Source organism: Zosterops lateralis (assembly GCF_965231275.1).
Source record: "Zosterops lateralis genome assembly, chromosome: 6".
Classification (NCBI taxonomy): domain Eukaryota; kingdom Metazoa; phylum Chordata; class Aves; order Passeriformes; family Zosteropidae; genus Zosterops; species Zosterops lateralis.
In genome coordinates this window covers 53396520-53415567 of record NC_139761.1, presented here as the reverse complement: position 1 = coordinate 53415567, position 19048 = coordinate 53396520, and the positions used below count along the sequence as shown (strand labels likewise).

At 47.2% G+C, this 19048-nt stretch overlaps 1 protein-coding gene across 1 annotated transcript; it reads left to right on the top strand.

The window, feature by feature from the left end:
- Positions 1 to 59: 59 nt before the first annotated feature.
- Positions 60 to 14680, top strand: IVD (isovaleryl-CoA dehydrogenase; the record flags this gene model as incomplete). Its single annotated transcript, XM_083863726.1, has 12 exons — positions 60 to 191; positions 3110 to 3199; positions 4468 to 4519; positions 7121 to 7290; positions 8611 to 8704; positions 8966 to 9102; positions 9614 to 9710; positions 10792 to 10885; positions 12017 to 12098; positions 12566 to 12670; positions 13279 to 13351; positions 13469 to 14680. 12 exons carry the CDS (start codon positions 60 to 62, stop codon positions 13600 to 13602), a joined length of 1260 nt encoding a protein of 419 aa, XP_083719852.1. The 3' UTR covers positions 13603 to 14680.
- Positions 14681 to 19048: the final 4368 nt, after the last annotated feature.

The window sequence follows — 19048 nt, the reverse complement described above, 5'->3', positions numbered from 1 at the left end:
GGGCGGGGCGCTCCGGGGCCGGGCCGCGCCTGCGCGCGGGGCTGCGGCGGGGGGCGGCCATGGCGGCGGCGGCGCTGGGGCGTGCGGCGGGCGGGGCGCGGCGGTGGCGGGCGCTGGCCGTGCCGCGGCGCAGCAGCGCAGCGCTGGCGGTGGACGACACGGTGAACGGGCTGAGCGCCGAGCAGCGCCAGGTACGGCCGGGCGGGACGGGCCGTGCGGAACCGAGCCCAGCGCAGCGCGGGGGCGCGGCGGGGCGGGCGGGCGCCCATTGGCCGTGGCTGGGACGGGCCGCCCAATCCCCGCGCTGGTGGCGGGGGCGCGGCGCCCCGGGACACGCGGCCCGCGGGAGGGACCGGCCCCGGCACGGAACCCGCACCGCTGGAGAGAATGGGCCCTGCGCCCCTTGGGCCTGTCGGACCCGCCATAACCGTCAGAAACGCGATCATCAAAGGAACGCTTTGGTGGGGTCACGTCACATCTTCCTATAAGAAGTGTTGCAGCTCTACCAGCTTGTGCTCCTGCCCAATGGGGCACTTAAAGATTTAGGATGATTCTTAGAGCTCATTGCAGGTTACGACTTTCCTGCAAGAGGCAACACATCTGTGTTCTGGTGGCCAGCGGCAGGATCCCAGGGAAGGGCAAGAGATGGGTCAAGGGAGGTTTAAACTGGAGATTGGGAAAAGGCTCTTCCACTCAAGAGAGTGGTCGGGCACTGGAAGAGCTCCCCAGGGAATGGTCACAGCCCCAGGGCTGCCAGAGCTCAAGGAGCATTTGGACAACGCTCTCAGGCACAGGGTGAGATTGTTGGGGTTTCCTGTGCAGGGCAGGGAGTTGGACTTGTTACCGAAAACCTCTGAAAGTGCTGGGAAAAAATAAGACTAACACTGTCTTTAGTGTTAGTGAGTAAGGCATTACTTTATGCTTGACCAAGAGGTGTTTGTGTGACTGACAAAGCTCCAACCTCTACACCAACCCAAGACACAAAACTTTTTCACTTACACATTTTTAGCAAACAAAGAAATGAATGTTTATTGGTTCTAAATTGCATAATTCCCTTTATTAATTAGTATTCTGTCCTCTATTGGTTATTGATTTCTTACTCTTCATGCTAATCTGGCCCATTTTCTTAAGTCCTTTTATCATTTTTTTCTTAAATGGAGAGTTTCCAGCTTTCTAGGCTTCAATCTCCTCTGTGTCTTCTGGTTACTCCAACACGTCTTTGAAGGGCCATAAATTTAAGATCCCAGGTGTCCAATCTTCAGCTCCCTCAGGCTTTGTTTATTGGAGCTTCTCAGGATTAGTTTTAGTAAACTTAAGGTTTCAGTGACTTAATGATTAAAGTATCAATAAGTGTCTGTGAAAACGAAAACTAGTGCTGACTACAAGTGGGTATGCTTACAATTAATTAAAACAGCTAATGAAAAATTAGTTACGAAAGTTAGAGCATTTCCAACAGACTGATGATCCTTGTGGGACCCTTCCACCTTGGAATGTTCTGTGATTCTATGATCCTTAGCTTTGCTGTGTTCTTCTGTGTGCAACAGCAGCCAGGTGCTGACCATTCCAGATGTATTCCCTTCTGCCCCAGGGCTTGGAGTGAAAGGCAGTGTCTTCCCAGGGCTGCTCCACACAGGCTCCTGCCAGTGAAACACTGGAGCTACAGCCTCACTTTCCAGATAATTCTGATGGTGCAAGCATATGGATGTGCAAAATAAACTTATTTGTTCTTCTTTCTTGCTACAGAATTATTCCTTGCTATGTTTGTGTTCATGTTTATGGCCTTATCAGCTCGAAATGACATTTCTTTGTACTTCTATATTCAGCAGACATAAAAGAAGGTCTAAAATATTCCTCTTGTTCCTGTCTGTCTGGTGGAAAAGCTAAAAAAAAAAAAAATCAGAAATAATCTTCAGTAATATTATTGAAACTGTGAATTAAAAACAATATAACTGTTTTAAACTGGCTTAGGGTGTCAGGGCTGCCTGAGTCCATCCTCAGTCTCTAATTGATTAAGAATTTTTTTTTTTTTAATTATGGTTTTAAGCTTGGTTTAATTTATTTTAAGTTCTTTGCTGAAGTGTAATGCAGTCAGCTTTGTCACAGGGGAGAGGTATCTAATGGCTTTGGGGCTTCTTTTTAAGTTTCTAGCAATGGGGGGGAAAGCTTGTTTGGTAGTATTGGAATCCAGGCTCTGTGTGACTGTGGAAATTTAACATATCTTCTCAACTGTAAAAAAGAGAGTAGTTAGGTTTTGGGCCTCAGAGAAAGGCAGAGTAGTGTGGGCATATTCTGGTTTGTTGCTCCTGCCCCTTATACAGGTTCTGGTTTAACAGCTCAGGGTTTCAGTCTCTAAAACTATTGCTTCACCAGAATTAATGTGTGGGAATAAAGAACCAAAAAGAAAGAAAAAGGAGAAAAGTATTATTAAACTCCACCATAAGATCCAGACCAGATTTTTAAATCTTCCTGATAAAAATATTTAAGATACTGTATATATTTTGTTAGTATGCATATTGACTTTTGTAGCATATATGTATGTAAGTGTTCAGAGTTTAAAATTTAGAAAAATATTTGGGGTTTTTAACACTTGGATCAATGAACGTTCCTGGCTCTATCAAATTTCCCCACTGTTGAAGGTAGTAAGATAGATAATGTAGTTCCAGTTTGACACACAAACATTTTAATTGGTATCCCTGCTTATTACAGGCATCTGAACATAATTAAATGATGCTGTAAGCAGCTACTGGATGGGGTTAGCACATTATAAACTCAGTTCATCAGTTTCCAAAAGTTCCCTGCCCAAAAATATGCCTGAAACCCCAGTGCAGGCAGGAGTTCAGGAACATTCTCTCATGTCAGGGTACAATTAAAGTTAAATACTGAGAAGGACTAATGTACATCAGGTCCTTTTAAAAAGACTGAAGAAAGGACCCTTTTTTGTGGTATTTCAGCCACTAACCTGAACCATGAGTTTCCTTATGGTCTTGTGCTTCAGGGTTTGGGATGCTGGAGTGGCCTGGTGAGGGAATGCTGTCAGGATCTAGGGGAAGAAGACAACAATATATCGCTGAGATGTAACGGATGTGTTTTTCCTCCCCTCTTTTCCCAGCTTAGACAGACCATGACAAAGTTCTGCCAAGAGCATTTGGCTCCAAAGGCCCAACAGATTGACCAGGAAAACGAATTCAAAGGCATGCGGGCAAGTATTTCATGTGTGGTTCTGAAAGTCTCTCTGGGCTTTGATCTCTGCATTAGTCCAGACAATCCCAAGCCACACCACAGGAACATGTGCATTAACTTTTCAAACTTAAAAGCCACAGAAAGAAACTTTTTTTTTGATTTCCTGTTTTATCATTTGTTACCAACTTTCAGCAAGCTGGGGCAGAACCCAGCGATAATGGTCATAATAAAGATTGATAATGGTCTCGTTTGGATTCTTATCATGGGGTTTCTGCCTGTCTGTTCTGGCTCCTTCCCCAACATCTGCTTTGTATACTCCTGACTCACTCCCTTTCTTGGACATGAATTTCCTCTCAGATTTGCTGTGAAAATATTGTGTGCAAATGCTGAAATGTGGAGTTTGACTGTTGAGCTGAAACTTGCCTTTCTAATAAACCCAACAAATTCTGTGCTACGGGGTGCTTTGATTGATGGAAATGAGAGATCTGACTATTGGTTTTTATAAGCTCCACAAGACTCAAAAAGCTCTAAACATCTGCCAGGATTTCCCAGAGCTCTGATGTTGACATTTCCAGGGATGTATGTGCAGCTTTGAAGTAAAGTGTATAAATTTAGCCTGGCATTCCAGATGTCATCCAGAGCTATTGTATGATACTTTTTGAGGTCTCTGGAGATATTCCCTGATAATTATTGCTGGACACTGAGGCCATGTGAGAAGTGCTCACCTATGTGTCCACCACATAGCAGAGGAAAAGAGCAGCAGGGAGATGGCCGCATGAGGACATGTGTGGGCCTCCCTGGTGACAACATCCTTTGCCACTGCATTTTGTCATGGCTGTAACATTCCTGTTTTTTAATCGCCCCCAAGGAGGCTTCCTTGGCTTTAGTTGCCACTCTTGTTTTACTGGAAGAGTGCCAGCTCATACCAATGCTTCATATTTCCAGGCTTTGGGTAATGGATACTTTATACGATTACACAAACATTTTCCTTAGAGTGGGCAAAGAGTTAAATCTTAGGAGGTGTCCCTCCTAAGGATTAAATTGAGGCTTGTGAATTTTCACTGAATTCCACAAACTCCTCCCATGTGTAGCGTAACTACTGTCCTCGAATCTGTGTGGTTCCTCGCTTCCGAGGATGGAGCTGCACTGCGGGAGGAACAGGTATTAGGGTTTCATTTGCCTCATTCTTGCAGATAAATGGATGTGTCCAGTGAATTACCTGGGGAAACTTGTTATGCTGATGCCCAGACTCCCAGTTTGGGCTGATTGCTTGTTCTGTGTTTGTAGGACTTTTGGAAGAAGCTTGGAGAACTGGGAGTTCTGGGGATCACAGCCCCTGGTAAGTCTCTTCCAATCTTTTACCTTCTGATGGGTGATTCCTCAAACAAAAGAGATACTACTTAAACTCTCCAGTTCACAACAGCCTGGTCTGTTATGTGGTGTCCATTTTGTCCTATCTTTGTCTTTTAAAAAACTCTTTCCCAACTGTTTTTCTTCTTCTCTGACTTTGAATCCTTTTTTCTTGTTAGACAAAATGCCTTTCACAGTTTAAAAGCACTGCTCAGAAATGGTTTCTCCAGATGTAACATATGTAGCTTAAACATATTTGTGCCTTTCTAATATGAAGCAAGTTTTGAAGAAGGAGAGCTAGAGATAAAAGTATCCCAGAACAAACATCCATCTGTAATGGGAGAAGTTAAAGGGTCTAAAATAATGCCTGAAAAGCTGTGATAGCTAATGGGGAGCTGACCACAGCCAACCAGTCGGAAAAAAATCAGGGGAAATCTTATTCAGCCTTGCGCAGGTTAGTGAAAAGTGTTGTGATGAGTGTTGCTGATGAGTGTGATTGTGCTGAATGCACCAAGGCAGGGTAATGAGGAGAAGCCCTTAGTGGAGAAAAGCGGCTGATGGGGCCTTTCTTTCCCCGTGGAAAAGTCTGTTTTCTAGATGTGGCTGTGCAAAGGCTCTGCAGAATCCAGCTGAATAGCAATGCCTCGGAATAATGCCTCTGCCTCGCTTTCAGCGCTGAAAGATTCTGCATTTCTGCTTTCTCTCTCTCTCCTCTTCCCCATTTACTGCTGCTCCTGTTTTTCCTCACTCTTACCTTCTTTCTTCTTTGATGTTATGCCTGAGGCTTACAGCAGTTTCCCACACTATAAATAAGCCAGCCCCTCATGAGTCCTGTCCTTCCTGATTTCCTCAAAGGTTTACCTCTAAACCCCTCCTACACCCAGGACTTTTCGCTTTATTTTGGATTGTGGAGTTGTGTGTTTCTTTATTGACCTTGGTTTTGTTGGAGGAGACTGGGATTTAGGGTGTGAAAATCGTGTGGATTCTTAGGAGGGCGTACACAATTAAATGGCATGTTTGGGCACCCGTGCATCAAGTCTATTCAGGGAACATTTTGAATAATAGTGCTGTTTGTTTTCTTCTTAAAACTAAGATATCTGTGGTGTTTGTTATTTTCCATTTGTTTTATAAAGTGCAAAGTGAAGAAATGTAAATATGTAGTTTCCCTGGAATGATAATACAGGCATGCCATATACAGAGTAACTTTGAAAGGGCAACATCGTTTGGAATCACACCATGCTTTGTGCTATATGAGGAGGTGTCTGTCAGGATCATTTTCCTGTTCCTCTTGCAGTGCAAAGCAATCCTGGATTTGTGCTGCTCATGGTTATCTTGCCTTTCTTGAAGCAAAAGCACCAAACCCGGCCATTATATAGGAATTAATTTAAAACCCTCTTGTTTAGGCATACGTGAGAAATTGTTAAGCCCATCTTTTAGGATACTGATAGCAAACCCCTAAACTTGGGTTTGTGGGAGAGAGAGAAGATTTTAGAGGATAAAAGGCTTTGCAGACAAAAGGCAGGAGTCAAAATGAGGGACATGGGAGGAAAGGCTGTGTGTGATGCCAGTGGCTGTGGTGTTAATTTGAGGAATTTGGTACAGCAGCCCCTTGGAGCCTTGGTCATTCTGAGCACACACAGAGATTTTCTCTTACCTTTTTTGTCTTGCTTGCAGCCTCCACGTTGATGACAAGTAAGTGCTCCCAGCTGCTTCTCAGGGTTCATGTCCTGTTGTAGTGCTTCTCTTAGCAGTACAACCACATGCTGCCTACCTGGGGAACAAAGCTTTTAGGTTAGGAGGGGACTGTATTTGTGTATATATAAATGTGTTTAGAGGTACATGTGTGTATATTTACGTAGGCTGTTGGCTCCTCAAGGCTGTTATGCATTTCTCAGCCTTCTCTCTTTACCTGCCTTCTCCAGTTCTACTGTGTGACTTTAATCTTTACTATTAGTTTTAGGCTCAACTCCGTATGCCTAGCTGGGCTCCCAGTGCTGCTCTGTCTTGCTTCATCCTCTCTTGAAATCTACATGCTTGTCACTGATGAATTAAGTTTACAGATCATTCTCCTTCTCAGTCAGCCACACATCAAAATTCTGATATCCTACAAATTTGTGGGCTTAGAAAAGTTCTTAGAAAAGTGCCACATTTTTGAGCATTTTGAGAATTCCTCACTTGTTTAGGAGCAAACATACATGGATTTTACAAACCTTGCCTATGTTCTTTGTTCTCACCTTGAGGAGGTTGCAACTTGGCAATTTAATCTTTGTGATAATACTGAGGTTGATAAGAAGGAGTCATTGTGCAATGTCAGTAGCATGTTCAAGATGTGTCCTTGTGCATGTTCTACATACAAACTATGTTATACAAGTCAGTTATGGATTATGCTGAAGACAAAATATCCCTGTGACTTTAAGATGAGAAAACTGAAATTCAGAGAGGATGGGGAAAGCCAGAAGTGCCCAGCTCAAGGCTGGCAACAGTCAAACCCAAAACCATTCTAAGTGTCTTGGATCTCATCGGATACTGAGCCCAGCCCCAGGACCTTGTGTGCGTGGTGGGTAACATGAGTTTTTTCCTCTCTTCCCAGCGGAATACGGTGGATCTGCCCTGGGATACCTGGACCACGTGCTGGTGATGGAGGAGATCTCCCGTGCCTCGGCGGCTGTGGGGCTCAGTTACGGGGCCCACTCCAACCTGTGCATCAACCAGCTCGTGCGCAACGGCAACGAGGCCCAGAAACACAAGTACCTGCCCAAGGTATGGGGCTAGAGGAGGGGCAACACTGGACAGCGTTGAGTTGTCAATTTTTGTCCTATTAATCCACATGGTCCTTGTCTGCAGGCAGCACAGCCCAGCTCTCCAGAGCTGTGTTACTAAGGGAGGCTTTGAAGTGACACTGGAGAGTATTCTTTCAAATTCCCAAATAATTCTGAGATATCTGAATGAAAGTCACTGATTTCCTATTTTATATTCTCTATTTCTCACTGCCCAAATGCTTGGTTTAGCTGTTAATTAACTACATGTGAAACTTCATCATCACTTGGGGCATTGATGTTGTAACTCAGAAGTGCATTAATTAGATTTCAGTTTTTAAATGCTTGTAAAAACAATGAGCACATTGAATCCCAGCTACTGAGATTATCAGTGAAATTATCAGCACAAGAAACTTGATTTAAATTACGTGCAAAGTACAGTGTCATTTCCTCAAAGCACTGTGCAGCCTGCAAATGTGTAACCCCAAAGTGTCCTCCTTCCTCAGGTGTATTTTCATGTTTCATTCTCTGCTTTTCAATAAGATGTGAAGTCACTTAAGCTCTGACTTGTTTTGGCTCCTGACAGAGCACTTAGAGGTGCTTAACTAGATTTGAGCACTTCTTGGGGACTTCTGTAGCAATGCACTGGTGGATTGAATTGGTTGAACATATCTTAAGCATTGAATCTGCTTAAAAAAAAAAAAAAAAAAAAAGTAGAGATCAAAAGGAGGAGAAGATGGATAAAAGTACACAGGGAGAAAAAAATAAAGCAAGGAGAAAAGGGCAGGATGAAATAACAGTGAAGTGGGAGCAACAGCTCTGCCAGAGCCTGGTGTGAACAGGCACAGGAGGAGGGTCCATCTGCTATTATGGGGTGAGTGTGGAGGGACTGGGCTATGAGGATATTGCAGAGAACTTTCTCATCCATTTCCTCCCCTTTGATGGCCTTTTGTGTTCACCAGCTCCTGTTTGTGTAAAAGGGCAGCAGAAAGCCTAGGCAGGAGCTGGGGACAGGCATATGGCTGCCTGCATGGTTCCTTGGCACCTTCCTCATGTGTTGTGCAAGCAGGGCTGTGCTTGTCTAGCTCAGACAGAGCTGAGTCACCCTTCTCATCCCACTGGGATTTGCTTCTGTTCCCTCAGCACAGCACAAGGGAGCTCCTTGCTCGGGTTGTGCTGGGAACAGCAGCTCTTTTTTGAGTTCTTGCAGAGAGCAGCAACTGTGGAGGTTCAGTGCAGGAAAGCAGGTGCAGGGGGACTAAAGAGGGAACACAAACAATGCTGCTGGTCTTCATCTTTTGCTGATATTTGTCTTTTCTTCCAGCTAATCAGCGGGGAGCACATTGGAGCCTTAGCCATGAGCGAACCAAATTCTGGCTCTGATGTTGTGTCCATGAAGCTGAAAGCAGACAAGAAAGGTAAAGCCTGTCCTGTGCTGCCCAGGGAGGTGCTGGAGGTGATGGAGGCCCTATCCCTGGAGATGTTCAATGAACATTTGGCCATGGCACTCAGTGTTCTAGTCTGGTTCACAAGGTAGTGATGGGCCAAAGGTTTGATTCAACGATCTTGGATGTCTTTTCCAACCTAAGTGATTCTGGGAGGCCTGTTTAGGAAATAAATTGAGTGAGAATACCAGTGTTGCTGTTGTGAGCTAACAGATTTCATCTCTTGGCTTCCAGGAGACTACTTTGTTTTGAATGGGAACAAATTCTGGATCACCAACGGGCCGGATGCGGATGTTCTCATCGTCTACGCTAAAACTGACATGAGCGCTGTCCCAGCCTCCCATGGCATAACTGCCTTCATCGTGGAGAGGGTAGGTTTAGTCATTCCCACAGGGTTTTAAAGCAGAATCCTTCATCCTAACTGCCTCATTTGGAGGTCAGCTGGTTTTCCTTCCATAACTGCCAGCCTCTATCCTAAAGACAAACTACTTTCTGCCTTTCAGGCAGGAAAGGAACCTTTAACAAAATAAAATCTGAGATCAGTAAACCTTCTGACGGACATAACTTCATTAATAGAATAGTTCAGTTACTGGCAGAGCTTCCAACCCTTGCTGTAGGAGAGCCTGTGTTGGCAGCTCTGCAAATTATTTATTTATTTGCTATTTATGTACATTGGAAAATGGGTGTGCAGGGTTCATATGTGTGTGTTTCTCTGTCCATTTGCTTTCTCTGCACTTGCATTTAGACCTGATCTTGTTCTTAGATCACTTTATCTCTCTCCTGGCACCCTACACATGTTCCTGTGGTCAGGGGAATTTCACAGATCTCTCATGCTTTTCTTCAGTCTGTCAGAAATGTATTTTTACTGCCTTGACTTTGCAGGGAATGCCGGGTTTCAGGACAGCCCAGAAGCTGGATAAGCTGGGAATGAGAGGGTCTAATACCTGTGAATTGATCTTTGAAGACTGCAAGGTCCCCGGTGAGTTGGGTTCAAAACATGGTGGTTTCCTGTATTCTTGATCAGATAAATTGGATCACTAATTACACACATGTTTAGCCAGTGACCCAGAGGGTTTTGCAGATGCTTATCTGCTCCCTGGCAACCTCTGAGGGAGATGGTAGAACTGGAAAAATGCAATATGCTGGATTGCAGGGAAGGAGCACATCCTTTGTTAGGTCATTGCTCTTTCACCCTCATGAACCTAGTTCTTAACCACTGCTTCTCCAAAGCCTTGCTGAGGCTTCCCAAGAAACTTGTTTCCATTAGAGCTCCTGTCTTGTATGGAGGTGAGCTGCTTTGCCCTGAAGGGTTTTTTTCCTGGAGATTTTCCAACAGGCTGTTGTAACATTTCTGAGTTCTTTTGGGGCCAGGGCCTGAAAATGGACATCCTTTTTCCTTGTTAGTTAGTACAGCAGAGGCCTCTGTAATAGCAGTATTTGTTATTCTCGTGGCAATTTTTGTTGATAGAAAAATTCCAGCCTTTCTAGAGCAAATGGAGAAGATGTCTTATCCAGAATCATAAAAATCCTGATTGCACATTTGCAGAACAAGAAGCTCTCCTGATCCCTTTATACACCTTCAAAAGCTAAAGTGGAAGAGTTTCAGCTGAAATCTAACATTTCTAGCTGTATTGGATCCCTCCATCCTGAAATCATAGAGGCCAGTGCCCCAGTGCTCTGATCATGTCCCAGGAGTCATCCACAGGGAACAGCATGTTCTCGTGGAAAGAGGATGATCACATGGAGAAGCACATCACTGCAGTGTTGGAAGTTAACGCACTTGGCACTCTGGCCATTAATCCTCCTTCTGATATTTGGCTTTGGAAACTGAAGCAGTTTTTTCCAGGAAATTGTTCAGGCTATTCAGTCATTGTTCATAGAATCCCAGGATGGTTTGGGCTGGAAGGAACCTTAAGTTCATCCAGTCCCACCCCCTGCCATGGGCAGGGACACCTTCCACTGGCCCAGGTTGCTCCTCCCCACAGTGAACACAGGCCCTCAGTGAGCAGCTTGTATGAGTTTTGTACATAAATAAATCACATTTCCTTTGCTCTTTGCAGCTGAAAATGTCTTGGGGACACTGAGCAAAGGAGTCTACGTTCTAATGAGTGGATTGGACCTGGAGAGGCTTGTGCTGTCCGGGGGCCCCCTGGGGTAAGGGTTTGTCATCTTTTATAGGTTGTAAGGCCAAAAGGATCCTTAATGATCACCAATCCTGGTGGGGATCCCTTGAGGACTGCAGCTCTGGGTAGGATGGATCCTGGATAGATAACTAGGTTACTGGGGCAGCAGAAGAGAAGAAGCTGGGTCAGATGTGGGAAGGAAGCAAGGTGCAAGCAGATCCTGTGGCCGCTGGCTGTCCCAGTCAAAACCAGCACAGAACTCCAGCACCAGCACAGGTGCTCAACTAGACTCTCCTGGAGGTGCTCAGGGCCCTCTCTGCAGCCAGCACTCACTCAAATGTGCTCTGCCTCATCCTTGAGCTCTCAGCTCCTCATGCAGTGGTTTTCCAATTTGAAAGCATCTCTGTGGAGCCCCCTGTGAGGGGCAAGGGATATGAGAGAAGCAATGCCAGAAAGAAAGTTTACAAATCTGCTTACCAGTGTCCACTGTCCTTCCAGAGCAGGCTTTGGAAATGATCAGTCTTGATAAAAAAATCCAGAGATATAAATCTGCTTCAGTCCCCAATTGCTGGCTTGTGTATCCTTATGTTATTATTCAGGGAATAACCAGTTCATTTGTCTTGTCAATTCCTTAGAGTCTAACACACTATCCAGATACTCACAGACTGGTTTATTCTTCATTTATTCAATCCTTAAGCTCCCCAGTAATTATTGGCACCCCACAGTCCTTTTGTCCTCCCAAGTGGTCTCTGGCCTAATCCTCTTGTGGAAAGACCAACTTCCACAATGCAGGAGGAGGATTTTATCCCCTCCTTGTTCTTACCTGTGCTTTTTTTTATGGTATTGGCTGGTACTCCTTGAGTTGAGGGGTTCTGGAGATAAGAGGCATCATGAACTGTCCTGGCTATGGTTGTGAGAAAGCCCTTCAAGGCTCAGTCCCCTGAATTAAAAGCTCAGACCTTCCCACAGGATGTCCCAAATAAGCACTGGGGGAAAATATGGCACCTTTGGGTTTTATTCTTGGCTTTGTTTGAGTAGAGCTGTAGGAAGACAGCAGGATATCACTTTAGCCATGAGAACCTTTTTGCCTTGGGTTGCACTTCCAAAGTTTAAAGCATTAATAATAGTTCTGCTATTTCCCTTTTCCCTCTGCTCTTCTTAGGCTCATGCAAGCTGTTCTCGACCACGCAATTCCGTACCTGCATGTCAGAGAAGCATTTGGACAGAAAATTGGTCACTTCCAGGTGAGGCAGAAAAGGAATTTGGAATTTTTGTTCTCTTTTCTTTTAAAACTGGGAAGACTGAGAGCTTTGTTGTGGGAGGGCTTTGCATGGAGAAGGTCACCTGCTGTTTATGCTGGGGCTGCATGGTGTGATAATGAGCAGCCAGGGCTAATGAAAGATTCCTGCTCCTGGCAAAGGGATGGAACTGGATGAACTTTAAGGTCTCTTCCAACTCAATGAATCCTGGGATTCTGTGATGTGGTGAGAAGGTGGAAAGACCTCTGAGCCTGCTCCCCTGAGATCCCTGTTGGTGGGCAAGGGACTGTAGCTGATATCTAGGGAGGGGTCTGTGAATTAAGAGAAGCTCCAGCTCCTTCATGTCTGCTGGGTCCGTGTCTCCTCCCATGTGGTTTCTCTGAGGTGTTTTGGGGAACGGGTGGTCCCCCTCACTTGTGTTAATTACCATCCCTTGTCTTTGGCCCGTGCAGCTCATGCAGGGCAAGATGGCAGACATGTACACGCGGCTCATGGCCTCCCGGCAGTACGTCTACAACGTGGCCAAAGCCTGTGACCAGGGACACTTCAACGCCAAGGTGAGCTCAACTCCTGACTGGGCTGTGTGTCCTGGGAAACTCCTCCAGTCCCAGAGCCTCAGCTGGGGGGAGCCTCTGTACAAGGAGTCCCCGCAGCCCAAAGGGGTTTTTTTCACACCCAAAGTACTTTTTTTCACTCAAAAATTAAATGCAAGCCTCCTTCTACAAGGGAAGAGATTTAGAAGCATCAGTAGGTGTTTATTGGAAGCCCAGACAAATGTCCTGGCTGTTGTAAGGGCTGTAGCAGTTGTTAGAGGTGTCGTCACCTCCACCTGTCACCACACCTCTGTTAGAGGAGGATGTTGAGTATTTAACAGTGGGAGCACAGAGCTCTGCATCCCAAAGCAAACCACTTTGGTCTCCTGGGGAACTGATGGGCCTTTTTATTTTTTTCCTTCTTCTGCCTTCATGTGGCCTTTACAGACCTGCCATGAGTGTTCTATAGTAACAGGAAAACTGCTGGAGCTCCCTGTCCCTGTGCTTTGTGATCAAGTAGTTCAGGGACCTTAGCAGGTGTCTGTAAATTGAAGGCAGTGTGAGGGTGGCACAGGGACTGGAGATGGGCAGGTGACACCTTTCCTGACTGTCCCATTGTCATTGTCCCATAGGACTGTGCCGGAGTGATCCTGTACTCAGCCGAGTGTGCAACACAGGTGGCCCTGGATGGGATCCAGTGCCTGGGTGAGTCACTGACAGCTGGACAGAGCCAAGCACAGTGCCAGAGCATTCCCTCTGCTTTCCCACCCTCAGCCCTGAAATTGGAGACGGGAGTGACTTGTGGCTTTTTCTGTGTGGCAGGCGGGAACGGTTACATCAACGACTACCCCATGGGGCGCTTCCTGCGCGACGCCAAGCTCTACGAGATCGGGGCCGGCACCAGCGAGGTGCGCAGGCTCGTCATCGGCAGGGCCTTCAACGCCACCTTCAAGTAACGCCGCCGGCGCAGGGGCAGCGCCGTCACCACCACGAGGCCTTGACCGCCAGGCTGGAGCGCACAACTCGGCTTTTCCTGCCTGCCATTCCATCATCGTCACTTGTGGAGTCCCCTCCGCCTGCTCTGGGAACAGATGCTGCTGGACTGGGCTTGGACAAAATGAATCAGAGGGTACATGGAAGGAGAAGTGTTTTTTCCTCTTTTGTGATCATCCTGATTCGTGGTGTTCGTGAGCTGTTGATTCTCAGCTTTGCAAGGCAGTTTCATCCCCCCACCAGGCAGGCTGGCAAAGGGGTGTGCAGCCACTCCTGCACACAGAAGGTCAACCCAAACCCACCAAAATGGACAATGAGGGAACAACTTTGTTCTTTCCAAAAAGCCCTGAGTGCCATTAAACAGTTAGAATTTAGCATATTGCTATTGGAAGGTGAAACGTCCTGCTGTGACCTTCCAATGGGATTAATACCTTCCGTTTTGGGAACTTGACACCAACCACATTGTGAGGTTGCTAATGTGAATGCTTAAAATCATCTGTGCACAAAGCAGCGTTTTAGGTGCTGATTCCTAAAACCTCCTTAAATCCCGTGTGTGTTTCTTTGCAGAATTCCTTTCCTATTTGCAGAATTCCTTTCCTATTCTGGCTGCTTCTGGAGTTGTTTGGGTACAGGCCCGAGTCCTTGCTGTGCTGACTGACTGCTCCCACCAGGTCATTCTCTCAGAGTTGTCACCATCCATCACTCTGGGGACAGTTAACACATCAGAGCTGTGTCATGACATCTGTGAATGAAGCAGGCAGAAAGAGCTGACTTCTTTGGGGTTTGGTTCCCTCTGAAGGTTGTTTTGGCCAAGCCTGTCCTCACACTCCAATTCCTGGCAGCTGAGCAATGTGTTTGTGAGTGATCTCAGTGCATCTTGTATCCAGCAAATCAGGGCTTAACCAGCTTCTTAAAGGAAATTGCACAGCCTCCTGCCAGCCTTTAAGTGTGAATCACAAATCAAAATGGGCTGCTGGAAATGTGATTGAACAGTTAATTAAACAGTTGCCATGTAGGCAGCTCCTAGCAGTTTTAACAAAACTCACCTTCAACTGTGTGTATCTTTTTTTGTTGTAGTTGACTCCTGTCTATACCAGGTGACAGTAGAGTAACACAGAATTTTAAAATGCCACAGACTGAAGACAGTTCATTTTCCTGAATTAGCAGGTATATCACTAAGAGTTTGTAAAAGTCAAACAGAGCCAGAAAGAGCTTCTGAAGTCCTGGTGGTAGCACTTTCCTCCAAAGCTTCATATTTATTCAGCCTCAGTGGGTGGCTGTCACTCAGGAAGTGTCCCAGGGTTTAATTTTCAGCCTAAATATCTGGATAGAGGGTGGACAGAGGTGCTTTGTCAGGAATATTTTGTTGAGCTGCATCTGAAAATGCTGTGGAAGTGAACCTCGAGGTGCACTTCATACAGGAAATACTCTGTGCTGTCCATGGATATAAGAATTTAGTTATGTGACCAGAGATTTATATTTTATCACAAAATGATTCCTGGATCACTGTTAAGATCCATTCCTGCCAGAGGAACTTTTCTAGGGAGAGTCAGAGCCATGACAGGATGGTGTGAGATTCAGATTGTTAAAAATAGGTTTTCTAAGGTGGAAGGAACACAGAGATTTTTAAACCTGTCCTTCAGTACTGTCTGAGGTCTGGTTTTAATACACATAATAAATAATGCCTTCACTTTCCAGGCTGATCAGCACCTTGGAGTTGAAGGTAAAATGAATCAATATCTAACAAATCTTTGGACAGGGGCAGGGACAGATTCATAAATCCTCAGCAGAGTTGTGTTATTCAAATATCACTCCCTTCTACAGCAGCTACCTTAGGAAAGGGATAGGAGATATTTTTTGGGGAAAAGAGGGTTAATCTTTATACTATACTAATAAAATAAGTTTTTGCTGTGGCCTGTGCTCTTGGGGGGGCCCAGCAGAGGGGAGGTGCAGGCTCTGGTGCCCGCTGAAGCACATCCAGGCTGGCAGCAAGCAGCAACAACTATGGTGTTGCTTTCCCTGCCTATCCCTCCTTCTTCCCAACCACAGCTTTTCCCCATAATTCTCATTTAAAAGAAATACATTTACAGAGATCATGCAGGTTGTGCTTTAGCTCCTCTGGAGAGCAGCAGAGCTAACAGGGAAAACACAGGGGGCTGTGCACTGGGTATCATCTGAATGGTTTCGGCTGTGGATATGTGATGGAAATTGTCCTGGCCTGACAGCCTTTGGCTGGTGGCAGGGCTGGATGTGCTGCATCTTCCCTGGTTTTCAAGATCCTTGCCCTGTTTGCAGCTGGCTGGCCACTAAGCAGAGAAGGCATGGAGAGCAGTGGGGGGAATTATTAATGAAGGCATGCAGTGAGTTGACCCTGGCTGGGTGCCAGGCACCCACGGAAGCCTCTCCATCACTGCCCTCCACAGCTGGACAGGGAGAGAAAATACAACAAATGTTCATGAGTTGAGATAAGGATTGGGAGAGATCCCTCACCCAGAACTGTCAGGCAAAACTGACTCTAATTAGAAATGTTAACTGAATTTATTACTAACAAAAGCAGAGCAGGATAATGAGAGGTAAAAAAACCCTTAAAAACATCTTTTCCCCCACCCTTCCCTCCTTCCCTGCTCTAGCTCCTCCCCCACAGCAGCGCAGGGAGACGGAAATGATGGTTACAGTCAGTTCATCACAAGTTGTTTCTGCTACTGCTCAAGGAGAGGATCTTTCCTGTGGTGCAGCATGGCATCCCTCCCACAGGAGACAGCTCTCCATGAACTTCTCCAATGTGAGTCTATTCCATGGGCAGCAGTTCTCCATGAGCTGCTGCTTTGTGGATCGTTCTTCCATGAGGTCAGTCTTCAGACTCATCCTGCTCCAATGTAGATCCCCCACAAATCCTACCAGGAAACCTACTCCAGTGTGGGCTCCTCTCTCCATGGGTCTGCAGGTCCTGGACAGGCATGGGTTTCCTATAGGCATCCTCTCAGGCATCCCCTTGCCCCAGTTGGGGTCCTCCACAGGCTGCAGGGGGATCTCTACACACCCATGGCCCTCCATGGGCTGCAGGGGAACACCTGCTGCACTGTGCTCTGTACCACGGGCTGTAGGGGAATCTCAGCTTGCACCTGGAGCAGCTCCTGCCCTTCCTTCTGCATTGACCACACCATACTTTGGTGTCTGCTGTTCCTCTCACCCTACTCTTCTCTGGACCCAATTCTACCTGCTTAATAAGGTTTTTTCTTTTTCTTAAATATGTTATCCCAGAGATGTCACCACCATTCCTGATTGGCTCAACCTTGGCCAGCAGCATCTTGGAGCTGCCTCGAAGGGGCTCTGCTGTATGTGGGGAAACCGCCTAGCAGCTTCTCACAGAAGCCACTCCTGTAGCCCTGGTTACCAAAATTTGGCCATGCAAACCTAGTACAAGGTAATAGTGAGTTTATTTCAGCAGTGTGGGGTTTGGAATGAGGTTCAGTTAGTGACAGGAAAAGAGAGTGTAGCCCCAAGCTGCACCGGGGAAGTTCAGATGGGATATAAAGAAGAATTTCTTTACAGAAAGAGTGGTCAGGCACTGAAAGGGGCTGTCCAGGCAGGTGGTGGAGTCCTCATCCCTGGAGGTGTCCAAGAAATGACTGGACATGGCACTCAGTGCTGGGCTGGGTGACAAGGTGGAGATTGGGCACAGGTTGGACTTGGTGATCAACTTGTGGTAAAAAAGCTGGGCTCACACTGAGCTGGGGCACTGCCAGTGTTTGATCCAGAAACTAAAGGGAAAAGTGGAATATACAGGGGGGAAGATGGGCTTGGACATCTCCAGTGTTCTGCCTCATGTTCCTCAGGACAGAGGGGATCACATCTTCCAGTTTGGGACAGAGCTGGAGTTTAAACAGAGGCAGTGTTTGTGGGGCTGCCCACAGCGTGAGGGAGCTGTTTGCTTTATGAACACACCAGGGATATGGTGTTAAAGTCTGCTTGTGAAGTAAAACTGCTGCAGAGGGTCTATAAGCTGGGCTTACAGCCCATTTGCCCAGGGAGCCACGGTCCCATCATGAGGCTGGGCTGTGGTTAAAGCAAATCTTGCCTTGTCAAGCAAGGTCAAACCACACCAAGAGGTGCAGGATGTGGGAGAGGAACTTGTGTTTGCATGGTGCCTCAGGCAAGGCAGTGGCTCTCCCCAGTCCTCCACAGGGACCGGGGTGCAGTGGTTTACTTTCCAAAAAAGATGTCCTGAGTCCTGCTGAGGCTGCCAGATGGGACGCTGTGGGACCATTGGCTCCCTATCAGCAGCTCTCTGGAGAGCCCCTCTGTCCCTTGCTCTGTCCCACTGCCTGTTCCTCCTGCTTTCAGGGCAGTGGGGAGTGTGTGTGCTCGTGTGTATGTGGGACAGAGGATGTGGTTTCTTGGAGCTGGTCCATGAGAAGAAGGGAGGCTTTGGTAACCTGTGTGAAGGATGATGTTTCCCTCCCGTGCTTGGCTTTGAGTAATTTCAGTACAGGGTGACACATAACGAAAGTGTCATCGCATCCTGATTTCACTGTACAGAGATGTGCTGAAGCCAAGCCCTACGGTGATGTTCCATCCCTATTCACAAGCCTCCCTCCAGCTCCCGCCTCCCTCCTGCAGCCCAGCACGATGCGTTATTCAAAATCCCTGTGCGTTTAGATTCCCGCTCGCCTCAGCCTCCCCGGGGCTCCGGGCAGCACTTGCTGCGGTTCAACGCCGCTGCCGGAGCAGGGACCTGCTGCTGTGTCATCTCCGTGTTCCTCATGTGGGTGATGAGTCGGTTTCTTTCCCAGGCTGGAGCGAGAGCCCACGGAGCCACACGTATCCGCTGTCACGGATGCAGGCAGAGAGGACGCGATCCCTGCGTGCTGGCCGCTCTGTCCCTGCGTCCTGCCCGGCAGCTGCCCGCTCCTCCCGCACAGCTGTGCCGGCCACGCTCCCTTCGCAGCGAGGCACCCGCTCCTCCCAGCCACGGCCCCGCAGGAAGATTAGAAAGAGATTTCTTTTCAATCTATACAAGAATTCACAACTGTGAAGGGGAGACAAAAACATTCTTGAGCCGAGGGCACAATATTGTGCGAGGGAGGCCCGGGGGGGCTGCGGGATTACTGTAGCGCAGCCCAGGGTCGCCCCGCTTGCACCTGCTGTTTGCTGAAAGGCTGATGCTGAGCAACAAGCAGCTGATGCTGAGGCCCAGTTGTCAGCCTGAAAGGGGGGAAAAAAGGCTGGAGCAGCGTGCACGCCAAAGGGAAATGGCAGGCGGCCCAGTGACAGCGGGAGGAGGGAGCCGGCAGTGGGGGGACGGCAGCCGGCTCCCCCTTGGCACGTGGAGCTCCGGGCAGACCCGGAGGTGTGGGTCTGCCTGAGGATCTGTCATTCCAAAGGCATCCAGGGGAAAGGTGTGATCCT